At 40.1% G+C, this 27,848-nt stretch overlaps 1 protein-coding gene and 1 pseudogene across 2 annotated transcripts in view; one reads left to right on the top strand and one right to left on the bottom strand.

Moving 5' to 3' along the window:
- The window catches only part of PRKDC (protein kinase, DNA-activated, catalytic subunit), a 209,019-nt gene that overhangs the window by 24,022 nt on the left and 157,149 nt on the right, over positions 1 to 27,848 (bottom strand). For both annotated transcript variants that reach the window (XM_086694932.1, XM_086694933.1), the window contains 6 exons: positions 18,041 to 18,230; positions 12,569 to 12,743; positions 10,964 to 11,154; positions 9,751 to 9,931; positions 8,795 to 8,955; positions 1,323 to 1,534 (listed from right to left, as the gene is read on the bottom strand). In XM_086694932.1, coding sequence (XP_086551058.1) covers positions 1,323 to 1,534; positions 8,795 to 8,955; positions 9,751 to 9,931; positions 10,964 to 11,154; positions 12,569 to 12,743; positions 18,041 to 18,230 — 1,110 coding nt within the window. The remainder of the gene's footprint in view (positions 1 to 1,322; positions 1,535 to 8,794; positions 8,956 to 9,750; positions 9,932 to 10,963; positions 11,155 to 12,568; positions 12,744 to 18,040; positions 18,231 to 27,848) is intronic.
- LOC112859650 (alcohol dehydrogenase class-3 pseudogene) lies at positions 4,914 to 6,255 on the top strand (annotated as a pseudogene).

Raw genomic sequence — 27,848 nt, 5'->3', positions numbered from 1 at the left:
GCTAAGGTACCCCAAAGATGAAATTTATTTTAAAAAAGGAAAGGGGCACCTGGGTGGCTCAGTTGGTTAGGTGTCCGACTTTGGCTCAGGTCATGATCTCACAGTTCGTGGGTTCAAGCCCTGTGTCAGGCTCAGTGCAGACAGCTCAGAGCCTGAAGCCTACTTCAGATTCTGTGTCTCCCACTCTCTCTGTCCTACCCCACTGGCGCTCTGTCTCCCTCTCTCTCAAAAATAAATAAACATTAAAAGAAAGGAATTTGGGGGTACCTGGCTGACTCAGTCAGTAGAGCATGCGACTGTGCATTGTAAATTTGAGCCCCATACTGGGCATAGAGTGCACTTAAAAATTAAAAAAGGAAAGAGGGACGCCTGAGTGGCTCAGTTGGTTAAGCTTCTGACTCTTGATTTTGGCTCAGGTCATGATCCCATGGGTTCATGAGTTTAACCCCACATTGGGCTCTACTTTGACAACGTGGAGCCTGCTTGGGATTCTCTCTCTCCCTCTCTCTGCCATCCCACCACCTCTACCCCTGACTCAAGCACGCTGTCTCTCAAAAGAAATAAATAAAATTTGGGGCGCCTGGGTGGTTCAGTCGGTTAAGTGTCTGACTTCGGCTCAGGTCATGATCCCACAGTTTGTGGGTTCGAGCCCCTCATCGGGCTCTGTGTTCACAGCTCAGAGCCTGGAGCCTGCTTTGGATTCTGTGTCTCCCTCTCTCTCTGCCCCTCCCCACTCATGCTCTGTCTCTGTCTCTCAAAAATAAATAAATATTGGAAAAAAAAATTAAAAAAAGAAGAAAATTTAAAAAAAACGAAAGAAATTCTGTAACAACATACCAGGAGTAGGCACATTCAACAAACAGATGTCTAAGATTTTCTATTCTCCAAGGATGGCTCTAATTAATTTGAAGACAAACATAAGCTTCCATGTGTTCGCTTTTTTTTTTTTTTTTTTTTACATAAGCTGTACACCCAAGATCAAGAGTCACATGCTCCCCTGACTGAGCCAGCTAGAAGGCCCCCACGTGTTTGCTTTTACCATACACTTTTTTTTTTTTTTTAAATTTTTTTTTTCAACGTTTATTTATTTTGGGGACAGAGAGAGACAGAGCATGAACGGGGGAGGGGCAGAGAGAGAGGGAGACACAGAATCGGAAACAGGCTCCAGGCTCTGAGCCATCAGCCCAGAGCCTGACGCGGGGCTCGAACTCACGGACCGCGAGATCGTGACCTGGCTGAAGTCGGACGCTTAACCGACTGCGCCACCCAGGCGCCCCTACCATACACTTTTTAAAATAACCTATCATATTTAACCAACCCACCTTGCCACAAACTCCTTATTCTTATGACCAGCAGAAGTATCTTTGAAGGAATAGCTTTCACTACTTATTATAAATGGGTAGATAATCGCCTGTGGATAGTTATCAGCAATTTCTTCCACAGTGCGCTGGACAGCAACAGCTTCCTCTTTGTCCAGTAAGGCCACCATATGGCTGATCCAGCCAATGAACTGCCAGCAAGGAATGGAAGACATCTAAAACACAGAGAAGTGTAACTTAATGATGAATAAAATATTTAACAGTTTTATTATAAAAGTATTATGTGTTCATATAAAAAAATATGTATCTATATACAGAAGTATAAAAACAGGCATAAGTCTAAAACAAAACATCTTCTCTCCCTCAGTCCTCTCAGTTCTTATTCCAGTGAGGCAACCATTCCACTGTTTTGGATGTTTTGCCTGCAAGTGCACCCATATTCTTTCTTTACTTGAATGGAATCAGACTCCATATACTGTCTGACAGAGATTCACCCCATTCCTTTTAACAGCTATATAGTACTCCATTTTGCTTAACTACTGCTATATAATCAATTTTTACATTATTTTCCAAGTTTTTCTATTATAGATAATGCTATAATGGAAATCCCTACACGTTTATCACTTGTGCTATGTGTGCCCACTGGATAAATTCCTACAGATAAAACTACTGTGTGAACATTAATAATTGTAAAAAAACGTTGCTAGATTTCCCTCCAAAAAGATTTTTCAAATTTTCATTTTTAAAAGTGTAATGAAAACTCCTATAACTCAATACCAAAAACCCAAATAATCTGATTAAAAAATGGACAGCACAGCTCAGAAAACCGAGACTCTCCCCCTAAGGTCAGAAACACAACAGGGATGTCCACTCTCACCACCGTTGTTCAACATAGTCCTGGATGTCCTAGCCTCAGCAATCGGACAACAAAAAGAAATAAAAAAGCATACAAATTGGCAAACTTTCATTCTTTGACAAAGAATGTCAAAGATAAAGACATACAAAGCATACAAAGCAGACATACAAAGCAGACAAAGCACACAAAGACAAACTTTCATTCTTGACAAAGAAGTCAAACTTTCATTCTTTGCAGATGACATGATACTCTATGTGGAAAACCCGAAAGACTCCACCAAAAAACTACTAGAACTCATCCATGATTCAGCAAGTCACAGGATATAAAATCAATGTATAGAAATCCATGGTGGTGGTTGCATTTCTACACACCAATACACACCAATAATGAAGCAGCAGAAAGAATCGATCCCATTTACAATTGCACCAAAGAACTGTAAGATACCTAGGAATAAACCTAACCAAAGAGGTAAAAGAGCTGTATGCTGAAAACTATAGAAAGCTTATGAAAAAAAGCTTAAGAAGACACAAAGAAATGGAAAAGCATTCCATGCTCATAGATTGGAAGAAGAAATATTGTTAAAATGTCTATACTACTCAAAGCAATCTATACATTCGGTGCAATCCCTATCAAAGTAACACCAGCATTTTTCACAGAGCTAGAACAAACAACCCTAAAATTTGTACGGAGCCAGAAAAGACCCTTAATAGCCCAAGTAATGTTGAAGAAGAAAAGCAGAGTGGGAGGCATTACAATTCCAGACTTTAAGCTGTATTGCAAAGTTGTAATCATCAAGACAATATGGTAGTAGCACAAAAACAGACACATAGATCAATGGAACAGAACAGAGAATGCAGAAATGGCCCACAAACGAATGACCAACTAATCTTAGACAAAGCAGGAAAGAATCCCCAATGGAAAAAAGGCAGTCTCTTCAGCAAACAGTGCTGAAAACTGGGCAGTGACATGCAGAAGAATGAACTTGGATCACCTTCTTACACCATTCACAAAAATAAATTCAAAATGGATGAAAGACCTAAATGTGAGACAGGAAACCATCAAAATCCTAGAGAAGAACACAGGCATCAACCTTTTTGACTTCAGCTACAGCAACTTCTTACTAGACACATCTCCAGCAGCAAGGGAAACAAAAGGAAAAATGAACTATTGGGACCTCATCAAGATAAAAAGCTTTTGCAAAGCAAAGGAAACAATCAACAAAAATAAAAGGCAAGAAATGGGAGAAGATATTTGCAAATGACCTATTAGATAAAGGGATTAGTATCCCAAAATCTACAAAGAACTTATCAAACTCAACCCCCCCCCAAAAAAAAAATCCAGTGCAGAAATGGGCAAAAGGCATGAATAGACAGCCAAAGAAGACACCCAAATGGCTAACAGACACATAAAAAGATGCTCAACAATACTCATCACCAGAGAAATACAAATTAAAACCACAATGAGATTCCACCCCACTCCTGTCAGAATGGCTAAAATTAACAACTCAGGAAACAACAGATTTTGGCAGGATGTAGAGAAAGGGGAACTGTTTTGCACTACTGGTGGGAATGCAAACTGGTGCAGCCACTCTGGAAAACAATATCGCGATTCCTCAAAAAATTAAAAATAGAACTACACTATGACTCAGCAATTGCACTACTAGGTATTTTTCCAAAGGATACAAAAATGCTGATTCAAAGGGGTACATGCACCCCAATGTTTATAGCAGCACTATCAACAATGGACAAATTATGGAAAAAGCCCAAATGTTCACTGACTGATGAATGGATAAAGATGTGGTATATGTATAAAATGGAATATTACTTGGGATCAAAATGGCGATGAAATCTTGCCATTTGCAACAATGTGGATGGAACTAGAGTGTATTATGCTGAGCAAAATATGTTGGAGAAACAAATATCATAGGATTTCACTCATGTGGAATTAAAAAAAAACAAAACATGAGAATATGGGAAGGGAAGTAAAAAACAGAAAAACAAAGTGGGAGGCAAACCATAAGAGACTAAATACAGACAACAAACTGAGGGTTGCTGGAGGGGTGGTGGGTGAGGGGATAGGGTAAATGGGCAATGGGCATTAAGGACGGCATTTGTTGGGATGAACACTGGGTATTACATTTAAGTGATGAATCACTGGGTTCTTCCCCTGAAACCGCTACAACTGTATGTGAACTAACTTGAATTTAAATAAATACATTTTTAAAAATAGGAAGGAGAGCTGAATAGATATTTTTCCAAAGAAAACATACAGATGATCAACAGACACATGAAAAGATGTTCAACATCACTAATCAACAGGGAAACAGAAATCAAAACCACAATGAAATCTCACCTCACTAGCTAGTCAGAATAGCTAGTATCAAAAAAACAAGAAACAAGTGTTGGCGAGGATGTAGAAAAAAGGGAACCCTCCTGCATGTTGGTGGGAATGTAAATTCCGCTATGTAAATTTGGTGGGAATGTAAATTTCCACTATGGAAAACAGTAGGGAGGTCCTCAAAAAGTTAAAATTAGAAACACCACACAATCCAGTAGTTCTACTTGTAGGATATTAACTCAAAGAAAACAAAAACACTAATTCAAAACGATATCTGCACCCTCATGTTTATTGCAGCATTATTTACAATAGCTAAAATACAGAAGCAACCCAAGTGTCCCCTGATAGATGAATGGATAATGGAGATGTGATATATGCATTTAATGGGTTATCACTCAGCCATGAAGAATGAATTCTCACCATTTGCAACAACAAAGATGAACCCAGTGGGTATACAGCTAAGTGAAGTAAGCCAGACAAAGATTTTACTTACATGATTTTTACATATACGTGGAATCTAAAAAACAACATAAATGAACAAACAAAAAACAGAAACAGACTCATAAATACAGAGAACTAGTGGTTGCCAAAGGGGAGAGGTGTGGCAGGATGAGCAAAATAGTTGAAGGAGATTAAGAGGTACAAATTTCCAGTTATAAAATGAGATCCCCAGCCCCGTGCAGCCCACTCTGGATGCCTGCCCCTCACTGACCCGAGTCCGAGGACGTGGTGAACCAGGTTATCAAGTGCAAGACTGCAGTTGCCTGGGAGGCAGAAAAGCCTGTCTATAGCAGACGTAGAGGTGTCACCCCCAAAGGCTCATGAAGTTCAAATTAAGATTATCACCACTGCAGTTGGCCACACCAATGCCTACGAGTGGGGCTGATCCTTAGGGGAGTTTTCCAGGGATCTTGGGACATGAACGTGCTGCAATCGTGGAAAGTGTTGGCGAAGGAGTGATGAAGCTGAAGGCCAATGATACTGTTATCCCACTTACATTGCACAGTGTGGAGAATGCAAATTTTGTCTAAACCCTAAAACAAACCTTTGCCAGAAGACAAGAGTTACTCAAGGAAAAGGATTAATGCCAGGTGCTACTAGCCGATTTACTTGCAAAGGAAAGACAACTTTACATTACATGGGAACCAACAAGTTTTCTGAAAATACAGTTGTGGCTGGTATCTCTGTTACTAAAATGGACCCTTCGACAACTTTGGATGACGTCTGCCTTCTGAGTTATTGCATTTCAACTGGTTATGGTGCTGCTATGAACAGTGCCATCTTGGCCTAGGAGGAGTTGGATCGGCGGTTATTTGTGGGATTCACAAGGGCCAAGGAGTCTAGACCCCCAGGACTTCGGGAAACCCATCCAAGAAGTGTTCACTGAAATGACTGGCAGAGGAGTGAACTATGCCTTTGGGTGTACTGGTAACCCGGAAGTCACAAGAGCAGCACTGGAGGCGTGCCACACAGGTTGGGGCATCGGCGTAGCAGTTGGAGTAGCTGCTTTGGGTGAAGAAATCGCCACTCACCCATTTCAGCTGGTAAGAGGCCGCATGTGGAAAGGCACTGCCTTTGGAAGATGGAAGGGTGTGGAAAGTGTCCCAAAGTTGGTGTGAATATATGTCCAAAAAGGTAAAAGTTGATGAATTTGTGACTCACAATTTGTCGTTTGACCAAATTAACAAAGCCTTTGAACTGATAGATGCAGAAAAGAGCATTCAAACTATTGTAAAGCTTTAATATTTATTTTTTTAATGTTTACTTACTTTTGAGAGAGACAGACAGAGCATAGCGGGGGAGGGGCAGAGAGAGAGGGAGACACAGAATCTGGGCCAGGCTCCAGGCTCTGAGCTGTCAGCACAGAGACTGACCCAGGGCTCAAACTCTCGAACCGTGAGATCACGACCTGAGCCGAAGTCGGATGCTTAACTGACTGAGCTTAACTAACTGATGCTTAACCCAAGCACCCCAAACTGTTGTAAAGCTTTAAATTCAACAGAGAAAAATACGTCCATCCTTGCACCTAAGTCTGCTGGTCCAGCTGGAACAGCAAGACAAGCAGGGAGAAGCTCTTCCAAGTTTAGTCTCTTAGACCTTCTCTACTACTACTTCTAGAGTAACCTACTCTGGGGAACACTATGTTGCATATAATTCATAAATCTCTAATCAAGGACAAAGCTAATACAGTCATGGATTTATTTTCTGAACTCTCTTTTACATGAATAATTGCTAGCTCATTAAGGAATATTCTAACATAATAAAAGTAATTTCTTCATATGTGAAATAAAAGAGTATGTCATGGGATAGTAAAGTATAGCATAGGGAATACAGTCAATAATACTGTAATAACACTGTATAGTGACATACGGGAATTACACTTATTGTGATAAGCACTGAATAATGCACAGAATTATTGAATCATTATGCTGTATGCCTAAAACTAATATCACATTGTTATGTCAACTTAAACTTCAATTTAAAAAAATGTATTAGATTGACTAGTCTCCAAAATCTTTTCCAATTCTGGAGACAATCAGTTTTTTAAATTTATTGTCAATTTGAGAGGTGAAAAATACCTAATTTTAATTTTCACATTTCATTATTAGTGAGGGTACACAGTCTGTTTATTTTCCTTACATATTTAATCATACATGTGTTTCCTCTGACCATTTTCTAGTGTCTATTTATTTTATAGAGGCAGACATCAGCTCTTTTTTTGTTTGTTCCCCTGGATAGAAGTGTTGATTATTTTCCTTTATAGCTTCTGGTTTTTGTATAGCTTCACTCCAAGGCCATTTTTAAATTTTTTTTTTTTTTTTCAACGTTTATCTATTTTTGGGACAGAGAGAGACAGAGCATGAACGGGGGAGGGGCAGAGAGAGAGGGAGACACAGAATCAGAAACAGGCTCCAGGCTCTGAGCCATCAGCCCAGAGCCTGACGCGGGGCTCGAACTCACGGACCGCGAGATCGTGACCTGGCTGAAGTCGGACGCTCAACCGACTGCGCCACCCAGGCGCCCCTCCAAGGCCATTTTTAAATTTGCTCATGTTCCCCACCGCCCCTGCCCCCGCCCCATGCTTTTTAATGTGCTAGTTTTAAGATAAAATCTGATGCACTTGGAATGTTGGTGTAAGAGTGAACTAGGCAAGCTTCCTCCTTTCAACTATTAAATGAGGAAAGAGCAAAGTGTGTGGGGATAAAAGGCATCAGTCCATATAGCCACAGGGAGTGCTTAATAACGGTTAGCTCCTCATCCCTGGTGCCATAACAACATTGACTGAACATTCCATTTATTTCCTCACAAATTCGAAATGCTATTTTTATCATATGTAAATAAAATATTATTTTGGAAAAACTAAAATCATAACTTATTTAATGATTTCTTCATTTGTCTTTAAGGAAAACACATACACATATATATACACTACATTTCTGAAGTTACTTTCATCTCCTTTTTAGGATCTTTTGGAAAAATCCCTACTCTTCCACAACCACAAGAGGGTCAGAGGGTGTAGTATAAAGCCCTGCCAGGCACGGAGTCTCCACAGCTCAGATACCAGCATTGTTTAAAAATATACGATGTAAAGCTAATAGAGTACTATGCTACCCTTTTTAAACTATCATATTATTAACTCAAAGCCTGGCCCTATTTTCTAGTTAAACATCTAGAAAAGTCATTAAGGAGTCTTTCAGATGGCCCCTATGACAGGAAGGCAGCAGGCTGATGCAGACCTGTGGGGGAGGCCTTCATGGGACACACGAATGGTGAGCAGACCGTGTGGGGGAGTGCCCGCGCACCTTGGCTGTTCGCCGCGCGCTCAGAGGACTCAGGATCCTGTGAACACGGTGCTGCCAGAAGGCACTACGGTCACGGGGGTGGGAAGCCAGCTGAAATGTACTCCCTCTCCCTGAGATAAATCATAAACTGAGCATAAGGCACCAACAGATGTTCCAGACTACAGCTTACTCGTTATGGGCAGCAAATTGTGTTCCAGAAAGTTCCCGCCTCTGTCCCAAACATAACTCCTCCTCTTCCTGGGGTCCTTGTTCAGACAGTGTTCTTATCAACACCCACAAAGGAAAACTGGTAAATGTGAACACTCTTTTATATAGCTGTATACAACTTTAAGTTCTATATGTTTTTGGAATGTAGTAAAATTCAATCTGGTTAGGAAAAAGTGTAACTTGTGCACCACACATACTAACGTGTTTAAATATAAACAGAAACATGTCTTCACGTACTGTAAAGTTGTCTTCACCAGAATTCAAATACTAACCTCTTTTGTCATTAGGCTCAGGGTCTCCTCAGGATATAGCTCTATAATCTGCAGCAGTCTGGGAAACTTCAGCCTGGCTTCACTGGAATGCAATTTTAAAGCTTTCAACATTTTGTCCACCACAAGGGCTGGATACATCTGCAGTTCTACAGACTCAATAACTACCAAGGACAGGAGAGAAGAAAAAATGGTCAATATATCCACTTATATAAACTGTAAAATTTAACAAATGACTATATTTCCCTTTTTGGTTTATATTTTGTATTATGTCACTGTTCTCTTTTTCACACGTATTTAGATCAACCAACACCAGACGTAGTTTTGGGCCATATGTGAAAGCGTCCATCTTGAACCTTACTCTTCTGTTAGATCATGCATTCTGCATGAAGCGCAGTTTGCTTCCTGGGCTGGGTGGGAACACAGGGCAGCTTCTGGTCACTGAATTTATTTCAGGAGCAAGAGGCAGGCCATGTAGCCAATATTACCAAAGCAACAAGCAAAATGTAGAAAGTATAAACTAAACAAACAGAAAGACAAATGATAGCTAGACTCTGTGTTGTCTGAAGATGTCACTGCCTCTTAAAAAGACAAGACCTTGGGGCACCTGGGTGGCTCAGTTTAATGTTCAACCTTGGTTCAGGTCATGATCTCAAGGCCTGTGGGTTTGAGCCCCACGTCAGGCTCTCTGATGTCAGCGCAGAACCCACTTCAGATCCTCTGTTCCCCTCTTTCTCTGCCCCTCCCCCACTCGTGTGTGTGTGTGTGTGTGTGTGTGTGTGTGTGTGTGTGTGCACTCTCAAAAATAAATCAACATGAAAAAAAAGGGCAAGACTTTTCTCAGAATAACTGCCACTTAAAAACAAACAAGCAAACTGGAAACCTAAAATATCCACAAAAGTCTTAAGACTGGTTAACACAGTGTGACAAACTAAATGGCTTTTCCTTCTGTGATTCACCTGAGGCACTCTCCTCCTCCTTGCGAAGCTGCTGGTCACAGAAATCCACCAGTGTCATGTAAGCCTCTGTCATGCTGGCTACAGGCCCCTGGCCCTCGAGGGAAGGCTGGGCCTCCTCTTCAGCTGTCCGTACGGCCTCAGAAAGGTGATGGAATGCTCTCTGGTATAGCCCTGCAATCACCTAGAATTCACAGAGGTCTGTGAGTACGGCTGAAGTTTTCTCGAAGAACTCTACTTTCTACTTGTGATGATACAGAAAGATTACTTGTGATTTCTGAGTCGTGAGATATCACAGAAAGCTGGTTAAATGGAAAAGGGAGTTTGTCTGCCCTGATTGTGAAACAGTAAGTGATTCCAGTACGATCCTCAGTACTTTTAAAAATCAGATGGTCCACTAGTCATGCAGAACTGGCACCAAAGGTCACTGGGGGTCATATAGCCTGTCCGAAGGAGAGACAGAAGATGGTACTTTAACCTCACCACCCTGCACAGATATTGCTAACACTGTGGAGGAAGAAGGCAAGGCTAACAACTGAAGTGAGATGGGCACAGTGAGATGAGAAGCTGCTAACTATGGAAAATACAAATTCATTTTTAAAAAGCTAAGCAAAGCAGACACTACTTAAAAAAGGGCAGCGGGGCGCCTGGGTGGCGCAGTCGGTTAAGCGTCCGACTTCAGCCAGGTCACGATCTCGCGGTCCGGGAGTTCGAGCCCCGCGTCGGGCTCTGGGCTGATGGCTCAGAGCCTGGAGCCTGTTTCCGATTCTGTGTCTCCCTCTCTCTCTGCCCCTCCCCCGTTCATGCTCTGTCTCTCTCTGTCCCAAAAATAAATAAACGTTGAAAAAAAAAAATTAAAAAAAAAAAAAAAAAAGGGCAGAAAAGCCTGGTTTGCCCCACAAGCTAGTGGGATGTCTGAATGGCGGTTGGTGGTGAAATTTCATTAAAAAAATCCATGGAAGAACTGTTCCCATCAATCTGACACAAATTTCTGATTTTTAATACTAAAACAGTCTGTATTGTTCAAATAAACAGGAAACACATGGAGTATGTCAGTTTTCCACATAAGAAACTTGGCTGTGCATAACTGTCAAATATATTTCCAAACACAAAGCAATCATCATTCTTCATTATTTCTTTCATGTAGCCAGAAGGCTGCACATTATAGACACACAACACACAAACATAACAAGCTCACTCTTCCTGTGTTCATTACCTTGTCTGTATTCTCTGAACTGGATCCAGAAAGGTCCAAGATTCTTCTAGCCTTGCTTTCCTCGATTTCAGCAAGGCAGGTTGGTTCCCTGCTGAGAGCATCAGCTATGATTCTGTAAGTTGTACCCAAGAGAATGTTCTGGTCATGGAAAGCCAGAACATTTTTGCTTAAGTAACTTGATATGCTCTCACCTGTTGGATGAAAAACATACAACACACATGATTTTCTCAGAAATAAATGAATGCCATAAATAAAAAAAAAAGATATTCATAGCATACAAAAGTTGTTTTCTATTAAAAAAGTAAAATAAATCTTGAAGGGATAAGAAACTGACTTCAAACATTGGTTAGGGAATTTCTTGAATTCACATTAATGAAAAATGTTCTTTGTTAGCAGTGGCTGTATCAACGCCTACAGAAGCTAAGCAATTAAAACGCTGAATAAACTTTTATTCAAGCACCATCGTTCTGCATTTTGTCAAAGCACCAAATTCTCTAATCATGCAGAACTGGCACCAAATTCTCTTATAAAGAAAATGGCTCTTTTTAATGTGATTTGTGCGTGTATCTTAATAGCGCAGAGTACATTTTTAAGTTGATAATGTGGCCTATAGCTGATAACACCACAGATGCTACTACATTCAAAGGTCTAGTTCTACGTCTTACTGTGTGGTTCTAGGAAAGGAACTTATTAGCCCTGGTCAAGCCTGCAGCTTGCACAGGTGTGAGAAGGGACGCAAGCAAGAGAAAGGGCCGTCACCTAGCAAGTCCCGTCAACTACACTGCCATGTTCATCTGTCCATGAAAATTCTCTGCCAGATTTCCCTCAGATACATAATCAAAATTACTGGCCCTGTTATTTCACAAGACTGTTACAAACCACCGCCATACCTAGGACACTAAAACTGGGTCATTATTATGAGCACTAATGTTTTCTCAGGATCAGCAAACTCCTCCTCCTCTCCCCTATTCCCCCCACCAAAAAACCCTAAAAATATTTAAGCAATCATAAGGGTGATGTTCTAACCCTGATCAAACGGAAGTCCTGTTTCCCCTATTTGCATTTTGACTGAGACTGATATCTGATATAACACCCTGTGCTACTGAAGAGTCAGATTTGGGAATCGGATTGTAAACAGTGCCATGTACCCTTGGACACAGGGCAGCAGAGCAGGTGGAGTGGATCGAAAACTCTCAAAGAGAAAGGTTTTCTCCCCTCAGCCTTAAAGGCTATGTTATTATAAAAAGAGAAGAGCTGAGAGAAAAAAAGGCAGTTCATGTTCAACTTTTTACAAGGCAATTCTTATAAGTAAATGAGGTTTTCAAAATAATTAAGCTATTAGATTCATAATTTGCATAAGTATTAAAGAAAAAAATTTTAATTTCAATTTTATTTGATCGATAAAGAAATAAAATCTCCAAATACCACATTCAGTAGCATTACTAAGATAAAAACTACCTTGGCTCCAAAGAGTTAGTAAAATTATCACAAGATTTAATTCGCAAATATAAGACAAAGCAGCAAAAGAAGAGTTCTCATAGACACAGAGACGTAAGATAAAACAGTGCTGCTGCACGTATTTAGGTAGGAAGAGCATCCTGGTACCCAGCAAGGAGACTGTTTTCAGCGCCGTGAGGACCTGCTCCGGGCAGCTCTGGGCCCGGCTCCGGCTGTGGCTGAGCCGGGAGTAGCTGTGCACCCACTTCACCTGCCAGCCATCTCTTGTTTTGGAGTCTCTATGCAGCTCCTTCAGTAGCTTCATGGCAAGTGAGAAATTGTGCTACAGAAGAGAGAAAGAGATACGATGACATACAGGTGGTAGCTTAGAAATAAAACTATTTAATGTAAGTTTTTAACTGGCCTGCTTTCCTTTTTGCATGACACAACTCACCTTAGAGCAGCGAACCCCTCCTCCCCTTAAATTATGTAGATGTGTTCTTATTCATCGTGGGGATAGATTCACATTTAAAGTGTACAATTCTGTGTCTCTTAGTATATTCACAAAGTTGGGCGACCATCACCACTATCCAGTTCCAGAACGTCTGATCAACTCAAAAAGAAACCCTTTGTCCATGAGCATTTGCTCCCCATTCCCCCTGGCCATGGCCAAACCACTAATCTACTTCTGTCTCTGTGGATTTACCTATTCTGGACATTTCATGTCAGTGAAATCAGAAAACATGTGGTGATTTTTACCTGTCTCCTTTCACTTAGCATAGTATTTTCTGGGTTCATCCATGTTACAGTTTGCATCAGTACTTTATTCCTTCACATGGCTGAATAACATTGTACTGCATGAATATAACAGTTTGTTTACCCATTCATCTACCAATAGATTCTTGGGCTGTTTACACCTTTTGGCTATCTTGAATACAGATACATACAGATTTCTGTGCATACAGATTTCTGTGTGGACACACACTCTCTTTTCTCCTGGGAGTGGAACTGCTGGGTCACATGCTAACTCTACGTTTAACTTTTCAAGGAACTGTCAGACTGTTCTCCACAGCGGCCGCACCATTTTACGCTGTCATCAGCATATGAGGGTTCCAATTTCTCCACATCTTCACCAACACTTGTTACTGTCTCTTTGATTACAGTGGGTGTGAAGTGGTGTCTTGTGTGGTTTTGATTTGCATTTTCCTAATAACTAATAATGTTGAACATCTTCTCATGTGCTTGTTGACCATCTGTGGATCTACTTTAGAGAAATGTCGATTTAGATCCTTTGCCCTTTTTTTGTTGGGTTGTTTGAGTTTTTGTTGTTCAGTTATAAAGAGTCCGTTAGGTGTTCTGCATAGTGGATCCACAGCAAATATATGATTTCCCAGTATTTTCTCACATTGTAGGAGTTGTCTCATCACTCTTTGTAGTGTGTTATTTACGGCACAGGAGTTTTTAAATTTTGGTGTATAAATGTTGGTTGTTGTGTGAACGTCTTTTAAATCTTCCCTATCAAGGTTCAAAGACATTTTCCTCAAACTGGTGCCTTCGTAATTACCCCCCTTCCAACCACAAAGGCTAAAATTCCGAGGCATCCTCAGCTGCACCTTCTCCATCATTCCCAGCGTCTCTGGGCTTCTTCTATCACTAACAGAGCATCTCGCACGCTGTCTGCGTTCCCACCACCTCCTCCCTACATTGAGACTTCACAGTCTCTCTGCCTTTTCCCTGAGCAGCCAATCTTCCAAACAGCTTCTGACGTAGTCAACATGTTCAGAGCAGACTTCAATTCCCAGTTTCTCACCTCCATGATTTTGTTTGAATTTATCTTGTATCTATAACATCCTTCTCTTTTCTTCACGTGCAAACCCTGCTGTTTCCATAAAGCCTTGCCCAAATGCCTCCTTCTCCAGGAAGCCCTCTTACCAGGCAGAATCTCTCTTGTTCCCTGGGCTCTCCTAGCATGGTGACCTCTCTTTTCTTTGCCCACCTTGAACTTTTGTTGGGTCAAAGTGCAGCTCTTGTTCTCTCGCCAGACGGTGACCACGAGAGAAGGAACAGTAGCCTTTACCCAGACATTGCTGGGTACAGTTTCTGAGCCGCACCGTGCTACTCATCACTACTCACAACTTCCTCCCCACCAAATTCCTAACGTCAAATCACCCCATTATGACCACAAACCCAGTCTATTCACCAAACTCCTGTTATGTCTGCTTTATAATCTTAAGACCTCTGGTAACTTTACCTGCCTTCTTTCCGCTTCCGCTTCCTTCCATGTGCAGTTAAGCCAGCCACCACTTTCATAGCAAGATCATCAGCCGTTGTCCCTGTGTTACACCCACCTGGCAAAACCACACTCTGGGTATATCGAGGGCATGCCTCGTCCGCTCCTATACACTTACAGATGCACCAGAGACACAGTAGCCAGGCTCTCTGTGTGCCCCAACAGTCCTTCCGTGGCTTTCCAGGCCCTCCACCACAGTCCACAATAGCCCACCACTCTCTCACTGTCCTCAGCTCTCCTCAGCTCAACCTCTGCAGAGGGCCTCACGGCCAGTTCTCAGAGAGAACAGATGAGCTCTCCCACTCACCTTTGCCTGAATCCTGTCCCCGCAAACTCCACAAGAAATCCGATTTCCCCAGTGACGTCCTCTCTCTCCCTAGCATTAGGCTTTAAACACCCTCAGGCACCTCCACCCTAAAGACCAAACTCCTCCCTGAACCCACTGGCTCCTCTGCATCTTGGCCTCCTTAGGGACAGCCTGCGCTCACTGTCCCTGAATCTCTACCTTCATCTCTTCTTCCACCCATTATGATCTGACTTCTGCTCTCGTGAAATGATTCTCACCAAAGTCAACACAAGCCTCCCCTCAATGCAAGGGCACTTTGGTCTTTGCACACCTTTGCTCTCCCAGGTAATGACTTCTGCCCCTTCCTGTGGGCTCAGCCCCTCGGGGTCATCATCTAATGTCACCATTTGGTTTCAGCTCCTTTGTGGGCACCTCTCCCTTTGCTCCTCCCAGAGCCATAGGTCTGTTTTGGCAACTCGTCTTGGTCGCCATATCCACTCCAGACAGTCCACATGCCAGTCACACATCATACCTCTATCGGAAGCATAATTCTTTTTCTTTTTTCTTTTTTTTTTTCAAACGTTTATTTATTTTTGGGACAGAGAGAGACAGAGCATGAACGGGGAAGGGGCAGAGAGAGAGGGAGACACAGAATCGGAAACAGGCTCCAGGCTCTGAGCCATCAGCCCAGAGCCTGACGCGGGGCTCGAACTCACGGGCCGCGAGATCGTGACCTGGCTGAAGTCGGACGCTTAACCGACTGCGCCACCCAGGCGCCCCTAGCATAATTCTTTTTCTCCAGAACTTTAGATTTCCTACGTACAAATTATCGCATAGAAATCACAACTTGCTTGTCTTAAATGCCTCACAAATTCAGGATGTCTTGAAATGAATGCACCATCGGCCACACAAAACACTCCTCCTCCTGCACCCCATCCACCAAATGACACAGGTGGAAGCAGAACCAGTCACACTGCCTCATCCACGCCTCCTCCTTTTTCTTGGAGGAGAACCTAGACTGGCTACCCGTATCAATCACGTGGATTGATACTGGGCAAAGCCTTTGCCCTTCCTCCAATCTTTCTCCTCACTACAATCAGAATACTGTTTTAAAACTGCATATCTGGTCACCTCGATCCCAGGGCTTCCTGCACAAAGAAGCACGGCCTTTAAGTAGGGGCTAAAGTTCAACCGTTGCTCCACTCAAAACACCAACTGTCCCGAGCCACTTCTGGGTCTTATCTGTTATTCCCTCCACCCATCTCACCTCTCAATTCCCAACTTAGCTATGACCTCCTACTCCAGGAAGCTTTCTCTGTTTCCATAAGGCTGGGTCAGGTGTCCTTCCCATGTGACTGTCCTTTAGTATTATTGTACTATAACTGCTCGTCTGTATGTCTATATTTTATTCAATTTAGTATCTCCAGCACCTAATGGTGTGCTTGGGAATGAAAAAAAGGCAAAACTCTAATTTCAGTTCTGCTACTTTTGGAGAGTTTCAAAGAGCATGGGCAGGTAAACTGAAATGCACTGAAAGCTTTATGTGATCTTCACACTAGAACTATTTTTCTCTCTTCATGTCTAATATTGCTGGTACTGGTACTACCTCTCTCTAGCCCTTATTTATATGGGAACATATTGTTGACAACTTGCTAAGAAAAGCCAGCGTGCCACATGGAAGGGTTTTAGCCATCTTAGTAATTCTTACACATTTCTAAGTAATGCACTTGCAGCTCACTTCCTTCCCCTCTCTCACCAGAACCTTCCCCCAGTTTGGAGAAGTCTGAGCAGTAGTAGGGAGCACACATGTCTCTCCATCTGGCCCAAGCACCCTAACTTCCTGCTGAGAAGCCACATGCACTCCTCTTTAGCCATGTGCCTTAGAAGATGGCCCCAGCTGCAAGTAGAGCTAATGAAAAGAATCTTCCTTTTTTCTGCAAGAAATAGAAACTGTTTCTAATTCCAAGAAGATGTAGTATGGAGGAAGGAAGATATGAAACATCCACAGCCATTTCCAACTACAAAGGGTGAGCCTGGGGCTGCTAGACAGACTTACTACCTAAGAATCTGAGAACAGGGGTGCCTGGGTGGCTCAGTTAGTTAAGCACCCAACTCTTGATTTCAGCTCTGATCATGATCTCACAGTTTGTGGGATTGAGCCCTGCATCGGACTCTGTGCTGACAGTGAGGAGCCTGCTTGGGATTAGCTCTCTCTCCTCTCTCTCTGACCCTTCCCCACTCATGCACACTCTCATCCTCCTTCCCTCCCTCTCTCTCTCTCTCAAAATAAACAAACTTAAAAAAAAAGAATCTGACGACAAAATCAGTATGGTAGAAGAGAGAACTGAGGGAGAGAAAGCAGGCCCTTGCTGACAATATATTTCAGAGTATCTGAAAGCCAGATCTTCTAGACTTTACTCATAGGAACTAACAGATTTCTTTTATTCACCTAGACTGCTCTGGGTTGGGTTTTCTGTTATTTGAAATATACAAATCCCTATCTGATAAAATACCCATCTCAAAGAAAAACCGAGAAACTAGCACTTAAACTTACAGAAATATTAATTATTTCTACTAGAATAACATTCTTTGCTTTATAATAGCAATCTATCAATATAGGGTCATTAAAAGAGTAAGCTCCCCTAGTATATTCAAATATGATTTAAGTACATGAAAAATATGATTTAATATTTTATATACAAAAAATAAACCTAAATATATTTTATATTTTATTTTATAAATAAATATTTTTATCTCCATGAAATAAACCTAAACATAATTTGTAACTAACTGGCAAACATTCATCTTGTTAAACAGGATCCAATCTGATATTGGGTTTATTTTCTTTTTTTAATAACAGAAAATAATTATTTTCTAATGATTAACAAGTATGCAATAAACTTTAGAACTTTCTGGATAATTTTAAGTGTTTCTTCAAGTTTACTTTCTTTTAAAGAGAACAAAAATACTAAGTACTCAATTATCTTTGAGCTTCAGATTTTAAGGAGAAGTTTAAAAACCAGCTAATTTAAAGAAATAGAGGACTACAAACATGAGTACTCACCTGCTTTCTTGCACTTTCTACCATCTTCATTTTCATAGAAAACATACAGTTCTTAATCAGAGAACAGACCTCTTCTCCCTGTTCCTGGACTTCCATCCCATCACTGGGATCTCCATCACCATCCATGGACATACTATGATCATCTGGAGGAAGAATAAGTTTCTCCTCGATTTTGCTGAGAAAGAAACAGCTACAAAAAACAAAGAAAAGTGAGAGTTAATGCCATAGATTCATGAAAGAAATCTTGGACATACAGTAAGCTACTGGATGGTATTAATAGAAATTCTACAGCTATTAAATTTTTGGTCATTTTTTAGACTGTAAATGTACACTCTAGGCACCAGATTTAATATCTATTTTTAATTAACCAACTCTTTAAAAGATATTTTTCTAGATATCATTTACTGCATATACCTCCACAAAACAAAGCATTTAAACGCACAATGTTCTCTCCATGAATGGGTGACATGACTATGTTGGCTCAGAAGCCATTTCCCTTTTCATATCTCCCAATCTAAGGTCCTACCCCAAAGATGAAAATTGTAAAGCAGCAAACAGGTTATAATCACTGGGAATATGAAAAGATAATGCTATATTGCTACAAAATTATTTTTATTTGTATTGTAATTTACATATCTGACTCTGTTCCAGTGATTTCATTTTCATTATTTTCATGTTAGTAAACACTGACAAAGGCCCTTAACATATACAATCCATCCCTGATCAATATTGTGGTAGGGTCCCCTCCCTAAGAAAAAACAAACAAAAAACAAACAACAAGGCAACCTGGTTATATGTGTACATGACAACATCCCTCACGACCTTGTAACATGAGACCACTTAATCTAATCAGACTACATGTTTGTGTGTTACCATATATGGGAGACAATAAAGTAGAAAATATATAAAAAAACTACACCACGTGGCACTCTGGGCTCAGTTCTTTGGGTAGGAACCCAACTGAGCTGTGCCAGCATGAATAAAGTTGCTTCCTGGAAAGACAAGCCTCAGTGTCACGACTCCCTGTGTGAGAATCCCGTGACATTACTTGGAGGCTCATCCGGGATTTGGAGATGGTGTGTTTCCACCTCCTCTGCCACTGGGGATACGAACCTCAGAGTGCCGGGGGAGGCAGCCTCACCAGGGGCTAGCAGACCGCTAGATCCACAGGAGGCCAGCCCTCCTGGTGTGTCAGGACGAGGATGCCGTGTACACCAACGGAACCCGTGAGTCCTAAGAACCAGCTCAGGGAGTGCCGCCCATCAGACTGGTAAGAACCTGGGTTCGTTCTGGCAGACCTCCGCTAAGAGGCAGAAGGGGAGCCTGATCACCTCCCAGAGTTGCCCTAATCATTCCATAGGAATGAGGAACAAAGCCACAACTCTCAGGCGCTGAATGTAGGGTGGTGGCTTGGAGTTGCTGTGTGACTGTATGTGGGGACTTGTCTCTCATTCATTTCCTGGGTCAATGACTATGATAATTAGAGCCAACTGTCTCTGGTTATTCTACCTCAGAACAGGGACTTTAAGGAATATTCCCAAAGAGCTGCTGAAACTCCCTTTGTTTTGGAGAAATTCCTTGTCTCCTCCAAACTGACATGGACTGCCTAATTCCACTAGTGGAAAAGAGAACAAAAGAAACCTGGAGTCTGCTCCTTTGTCTGAGCTGACCAGATTTAAAACTGGGAATTCTCTTTCTCTTCCTTCTGCTGGCACCTCGTCTCTTCTGCCTTTCCTTACCACCCTACCTACCCCCTTCCTACCCCCCCCTCCTATTTCTGCACCACCTAGGGTGAGGCCTACATAATTGGCTCCTCCTCCCACTCTAGAGATAGAAGTTGTGGAGCAAAGACCACCCATTTCAGATTTCCCCACCAGTTCTCTAGGTAAAAATTAACCATGGGGAACAAACTGTCTTACATGGACCCAAGTAAAACGTATTCAGTGTTTACGCTAATTTAAGTTTATTGGTTTCAGACAATTTTATCAACATTAATTACAAAATTTTTTTTTCTACCTAGATTTGCTGAAGGTCAAATAAGCTCGTTATCTCTGTTCCAATTTATCAGCTAAAGAATGACTTAAAGTAATGGTTAACTTTATCTGTCTCATAGTTTTCATAGGTAATTGTTAAGATAGCTTTCAAAGTCTTTAGTAACGTAAAATGTTAAAGTTTTTGCTTGCATGATAAATTAGGATTACATTCACTGGATATCATGCGAGATAAGAGACTAAAGCACTAATTACCAGATGTAGGTTTGTGGTTCTGACTTGTTGCAGAGAAACTAAGGATATTGAGATCTCTTGGAAAATATGCCTCATGCTTAACTGATTCATAGTTTGCCATCTAAGAAATTCTAATGTAACTGTTATAAAAATTATACCCAATAAAACTGCCAGAGCTCTTAACTTACTAGCCAAGCAGCAAACCAAAATGCGCAAAGCTATCTATCAAAATCTCTTGGCCTTAGATTATCTGCTTGCTTCTGAGAAAAGAGTATAGAAAGTTTAGTCTGAGCAACTACTGCCTACAGATAGATAATGAGTAAAAAGTCATAGAGAAGATCACAAATCAAATAAAAAGGATTGCTCATATCCCCATCCAGACCTAGAACAGTTAAAACCCCGGGGAGTTATTTGGAGGATGATTTTCAACTTTTGGGGGACTCAAAACTCTCATAAAAATTATTCTCCTAATTCTGGGAGGTTACTTAATCCTACCCTGCCTAGCTCCCCTGGTTACATGGTCTGTCTCCAGTCTCATTGAGGCCATGATTGAAACAAAAAACATAGCCACTCATGTAATGATGTTATGAAAATATAAACCTCTAAACAAAGATGATACTCTTTGACCCAAAATAATAGAGGGGGTCCAAGCATCAGAGGTGGGAATGTGATAGGGTCCCCTCCCTAAGGGAAAAAAACAAAAATCAGGGGCACCTGGGTGGCTCAGTCAGTTAAGCGTCCGACTTCAGTTCAGGTCACGATCTCATGGTTCATGAGTCCAAGCCCCATGTCGGGCTCTTTGCTGACAGCTCAGAGCTTGGAACCTGCTTTGGATTCTGTGTCTCCCGTTCTCTCTGCTCCTCCCCTACTCGCACTCTGTCTCTCTCTCTCTCAAAAATTAATAAACATTAAAAAAAAAAAAAAAACCCACAAGGCAACCTGGTTATATGCGTGCATCCCTCATGACCTTGTAACATGAGACCACTTAATGAGATTGCATGTTTGTGTGTTACCATATATGGGAGACAAAGAAGTAGAAAATACATTAAAAACTACATTATGTGGCACTCGGGGCTCAGTTCTTTGGGTAGGAACCCAACTGAGCAGTGCTGGCAGATATAAAGTTGCTTTCTGGAAAGAAAAGCCTCAGTGTCACGACTCTGCGAGAATCCTGCTACAATATCAATTAAGTTTTTGTTCATCTAGCGATTAATATCAATTTTCTTTTTTTTTCCTTAATGGTTATTTATTTTTGGGAGAGAGACAGAGCACAAGTGGGGGAGGGGCAGAGAGAGAGGGAGACACAGAATAATCTAAAGCAGCCTCCAGTCTCTGAGCTTTCAGCACAGAGCCCGACACAGGGCTTGAACTTAGGAACTGCAAGATTGTGACCTGGGCCAGAGCTGGATGTCTAAACGACTGAGCCACCTAGGCACCCCTAATTTCAATTTTCTTAGAAACACTGTAGCCAGAGAGACTAGCATGTCCCACACATCTTTCTTTTGTTTTGTTGTTATTGTTATTCCCAACGTACAGGTCTTTCTAGTCATCTGCTTCTGCGTTCCTGGCTCCCTACCTAATCTAAAAGGGTCCCTGCCTTCCCAAGAGCTGCTACAGTTTAAAAAAAAATTTTTTTTAATTAAAAAAAATTGTTTTAATTTATTTTTGAGACAGAATGCAAGCGGGGGAGGGGCAGAGGGAGAGAGGGAGACACAGAATCTGAAGCAGGCTCCAGGCTCTGAGCTGTCAGCACAGAGCCTGATGTGGGGCTCTAACTCATGACCTGCAAGATCATGACCTGAGCTGGAGTCGGATGCTTAACTGACTGAGACACCCAGGCTCCCTTAGTTGCTACTGCTTTTTAAGCTTTCACTGGTTTTAGTTGAAAGAATAAACAAGCAAAAGTTGTATAAGTACTTGATAAACATTTGAGGAAATAATTTATGAATGAAACATGAATGTTACACTATTAGTATGAGTCAAGTGTTCTGGCTCTCAGAAATGGAGGAGTGAGGTGGCAAAAAGGGGAGGTGGATACGTTTTCACAAAGTGAGATGGACTTTTTCCTGGGCTTTGAAAAATAGCCAGGTATTTTTTGATTTTGATTTAGATTTCAGGTATTAGAGGAGGTAAGGAAGTTCCGATAGAGGAAACAAATTAAAAAAGGCAGACAAGTGCTGTGGTGTATGACATGTTGTTCTATCAGACTGGGGAGGATAGAACCAGGGAGAGAACCATCTTTCCACAAGTAACAAGAGTCCCCCTCTTATATGGCAATGTAAACATCTTACAGACCACCTTTCTGCTGATAATTAAAGCTCTAGATAAAATACCAAACACAACCACCTGAAGCCACGGAAAGTAAACACAGCATGGGCAGGGAAGTCAAAGCTAGGAGAAGGTGCTGCCATTTGGATGAGTTTCTGGTTTTCTCTTTCTTTTTCCGGTTTTGCCTTGAGGATAACCTTAGCTGCTGAGGGCTATGGTAGCCTGAGTGACTAAGATTCTGACAGAAACCCTGCTGTATTGTGCCCAGAGAAACCTAGAAGGGAGCCTAGGCAGACCAAAGGCTGCAGTGAGAATCCTCTAATTCTGTATATGAAGCCATACAAGTTTCAGCCTGCCTCCTGAAGTATGCATGTTCAACACTGACTGGAGACAGTGAAGAAAAGACTTGAGTACTCAACTGAGATGTGAATCAAGAAGGCAAGACAGAGTCCACTGTCCAAATCTAACTGCACTGATTGCTCGCTAAAGCAGTTATTCCTGGGAATTATAAAAGGGATTAGAGTATACACAAGATAATATTAACAATTTCTAGATCCAAAATTAGTTGATATACAAAGAACCAGGAAAATGTATCCATTGTCAGTGAAAAAGACAGACAACAGATGTCAACTCTGAGATGACCCATACGCTGGAATGATCAAGCAGCTATTTTAATGATGCTCCAAGAGAGCAAAACAAAACCATGAATAATGAAAAGGCAGCTATCTCAGTAGAAAGTATGAAAAAAAGACAAATGTAAATTTTACAACCAAAAAATCCACTAATTAATAAAAGATTCACTACACTGACTTAGGAATTAAGAAAATACAGGAAAATGACAGTGACTTTGAAAACAGTTCAATAGAAATGATTTAATCTGAAGAATAAAGAGAAAAAAGATTGAATAAAAAATGAATGGAGCTTCAGGGATATGTGGGACAATGTCAAAAAGCATAATATATGTGTAATGGGCACCCTACAAAGACAGAAAAATTATAGCTCAAGTATTTGAAGAAACAATAACCAAAAAGCCTCCACATTTAGTGACAAAAATGTAGATTTGAGCAGCTCAGTGAACCTTAAGTAGGTAACTTCAAAGGAAACTACACCTAAACATATCATAATCAAACTGTTGATTACCAAGGATAATGAACAAATATCTTGAAACCAGTCAAAAAGTATGATAGATTAAACACAGGGGAACAACCATTTGATTAATCATGACTTTCTTTTCAGAAACATGAAGGCCAAATGATAGTGCTGAGGAGGAAGGAGGGATCCACCCAGAATTTCATATCCACAGAAAATAAAAAAAGTGAAATAAAGGTATCCTCAGATAGAGGAAAACAATAAAAGGAAAATAATAAAGCTATAATGAATGACAATAAAGATATGGAGATCTATGAACCATCAGGAAAAGAATTCAAAATACTTTTATAGAAATTTAGTGAACCAGAAGAACAGAGACACAGACAACTAAACGAAATTAGGAAAACAAATGTATGAATAACAAGTTCAACAACGACAAAAAAAATAGAAACCATAAAACAAAACAAAAAACCAGTAATCCTAGAACTGAAGAATTCTATGACTGAATTGAAGAATTCAATAGAAATCTTCAAAAGCAGACTCAACTGGGCAGAAGAAATAATCAGTGAAATGATCCAGTGAGAGGACCAAAAATAAATGAATAAATAATAAATAAATAAAAATAAGTAAAAATAAAATAAAATAAATAAAAAACAGAATGAGTGAAGAGAGTCTATGGGACAACATAAATGAAACAATAATACCCACTACGGGAATCCTAGGAGAAAAGGGACATAAAGTATATTTAAAATAATAATCATGGATGGAACTGGAGAGTGTGATGCTAAGTGAAATAAGTCATACAGAGAAAGACAGATACCATATGGTTTCACTCTTATGTGGATCCTAAGAAACTTAACAGAAACCCATGGGGGAAGGGAAGGAAAAAAAAAAAAAAAAAAAGAGGTTAGAGTGGGAGAGAGCCAAAACATAAGAGACTGTTAAAAACTGAGAACAAACTGAGGGTTGATGGGGGGTGGGAGGGAGGGGAGGGTGGGTGATGGGTATTGAGGAGGGCACCTTTTGGGATGAGCACTGGGTGTTGTATGGAAACCAATTTGACAATAAATTTCATATATTAAAAAAATAATAATAAATAAATAATAAAATAAAATAATAATGGCTGAAAACTTCTCAAAACTGGGCAGAGAAATGGATTTCCAGATTAATGAGGCCCAAAGCACCCTAAACAGGTTGAATCCAAACCAAGCCACACAAGACACATTATAATTCAATTGTCAAAAATCAAAGACAAAGACTTTTGAAAGCAACAAGAGAAAAGTGGCACATCACATACAAAGTAACCTCCATAAGACTAGAGGTGGAGTTCTCAAAATAAACTTTTCAGGCCAGAAGAGAATGAGATGATATATTCAAAATAGTGAAAGAAAAACATGTCAGGGCACCTGGGTGGCTCAGTTGGTTAAGTGTCTGACTTTGGCTCATGCCATGATCTTGCGGTTTATGAGCTCATGCCCCAGTTGGGCTCTGTGCTGTCAGCTCAGAGCCTGGAGTCTGCTTCAAATTCTATGTCTCCCCCTCTCTCTGCCCCTCCCTGCTCACACTCTGTCTCTCTCTTTCTCTCTCTCAAAAATGAATAAACATTTTTAAAAAATTTAAAAAGCAAAGAAACAAAAACTGTCACCAAAGATTACTATACCTGGCAAAACTGTCCTTCAGAAATAAAGGAGAAATAAAGACTTCCTGAACTATCAAAAGTTAAGGGAGTTCATCACCACTAGATCTTGCTTATAAGAAATGATAAAGGGAGTTTTCAAGCAGCAATAAACCACTGCTAATTAATATGAGAACATATGAAGTTAGTACAAAGCTCACTGTTAATGGTAAATATGTAGCCCAAGTCAGTTTCTCTAATATGGTAATGACAGTGCATAATTCACTTATAATGCTAGTTTAAAAGTTAAAAAACAAATGTATTAAGAATAACCTTGACTACAAGAATCTGCTATTAGAACACAACATAAAAAAACATAAATTGTAACATCAGCAATCTAATATGTGAGGGGCATGGGGAAGTAAAAGCATAAAGTTTAAAAATGCTATTGCATTAAAGTTGTTATCAGCTTATACTAAGGTGTTATAAGATATTTTATGTAAGCCTCATAGTAACCACAAAGGAAAGGCCTTAGTAAGTACATAAAAGATCATGATAAAGAAGTCAAAGTATATCAGTACAAACAGTCATCAAATCAGAAAAGACAGCAAGAAGCAAGGAACAATAGATCTACAAAACTGCCAGACAACAAAATGGCAAAAATAAGTCCTTACCTATCAATAATTGCTTTAAATGTAAATGGATAAAATTCTCCAATCAAAAGACAGAACAGCTGAATGGATAAAATAAACAAAAATCCAATATGTGACTAAGAGATTTACATTAGCTTTAAAGACAACACTGAGAATGGCTAACATTAACAACTCAAGCAACAACAGATGTTGGCGAGGATGTGGAGAAAAAGGATCTCTTCTGCGCTGCTGGTGGCAATGCAGACTGGTGCAGCCACTCTGGAAAACAGTATTAAGGTTCCTCAAAAAATTAAAAATAGAACTACCCTATGACCCAGCAATTGCACTACTAGGTATTGATCCAAGGGATACAAGTATGCTGTTTCAAAGGGGCACATGCACCCCAATGTTTATAGCAGCTCTGTCAACATTAGCCAAAGTATGGAAAGAGCCCAAATGTCCATCGATGGATGAATGGATAAAGAAGATGTGGTCTCTATATACAATGGAGTGTTACTCGGCAATCAAAAAGAATAAAATCTTGCCATTTGCAACTATGTGGATGGAATTAGAGGGTATTATGCTAAGCGAAATTACTCAGTGAGAGAAAGACAAATATCATATGACTTCACTCATATGAGGAATTTAAGATACAAAACAGATGAACATAAGGGAAGGAAAGCAAAAACAATATAAAAACAGGGAGGGGGACAAAACATAAGAGACTCTTAAATATAGAGAACAAACAGAGGGTTACTAGAGGGTTTATGGAAGGGAGGGATGGGGTAAATATGGAAGGGAGGGATGGGGTAAATGGCATTAAGGAATCTACTCCTGAAATCATTGTTCCACTGTATGGTAACTAACTTGGATATAAGTTTTAAAAAAGGTTAATTAATTAATTAAAAAAAAATAAAGACAACACTGAGAGTGAGGGCATGGAAAATGATTTCAAGCAAATGGTAGCAATAAACAAACAAACAAATAATAAATAATAAATAAATAAATAATAAAAATACACCTTAAGCTAAAAATGGTAAAAAGGTCATTATATAATGATAAAGTGGTCAATCCTATAAGAAGATGTAATAATTATAAATATTTGTGCACCTAACATTGAAGCATCTAAATATATAAAGCAAACACTAAATGGAAAAATTAGACAGCAAGACAATAATAGTTGGAGACTTTAGTGTCTCACATTCAAAAATGGACAGATCATCCAGACAAAGAATCAATAAGTAACCAGTGGATGTGAACAAAACTGTAGACTACATACCTAAGGCACATGATCAAACAGATGCAGGAAAAAGCATTTGACAAAATTCAACACCCATGCATGCTAAAACAAAATAAAACTTTCAGAAAATATGAACAGCAAATAATTGGAAGGGTACTGAAAAACATAAAATACCTAGGAATGAATGTAACAAGACACCCAACACATCCATAAAAAAAAAAAGTCATTGCAATTAAAGTAGTAAAACTTTCACTATTTGCAGAAGACATGACACATATATAGAAAACCATAAAGATGCCATCAAAAAAACCCTCTTAGCAGTATTAAAAAAATTCAGTAAAGCTGTAGGAAACAAAATTAATATACAGAAACCTGTTGTGTTTCTATACACTAATAATGAAGTAGTAGAAAGAGAAGTTACAGAAACAATCCTGTTTACAATTGCATCAAAAGGAGTAAAATACCTAGGAATAAACTTAACCAAAACAGTGAAAGATCTTTACTCGGAAAACTGTAAAACACTGATTAAAAAACATGAATATGACACAAACTAATGGAAGATATTCCATGTTCATGGATTAGAAGAAACAAAATTGTTATAATCCCCATACTACCCAAAGCAATCTACAGATTTAACGCAATTCCTAACTAAATACCAACATGTTTCACAGAACTAGGAAAATAACACTAAAATGTGTTGTAGAACCACAAAAGACCCCAAATATTCAAAACCTTGAGA

The sequence above is a fragment of the Puma concolor genome, chromosome F2 (assembly GCF_028749965.1).
Source record: "Puma concolor isolate L17-30 chromosome F2, mPumCon1.1.hap2, whole genome shotgun sequence".
NCBI lineage: Eukaryota > Metazoa > Chordata > Mammalia > Carnivora > Felidae > Puma > Puma concolor.
The sequence above is the reverse complement of the archived record's forward strand: the minus strand, read 5'-3'. Positions and strand labels throughout refer to the sequence as shown.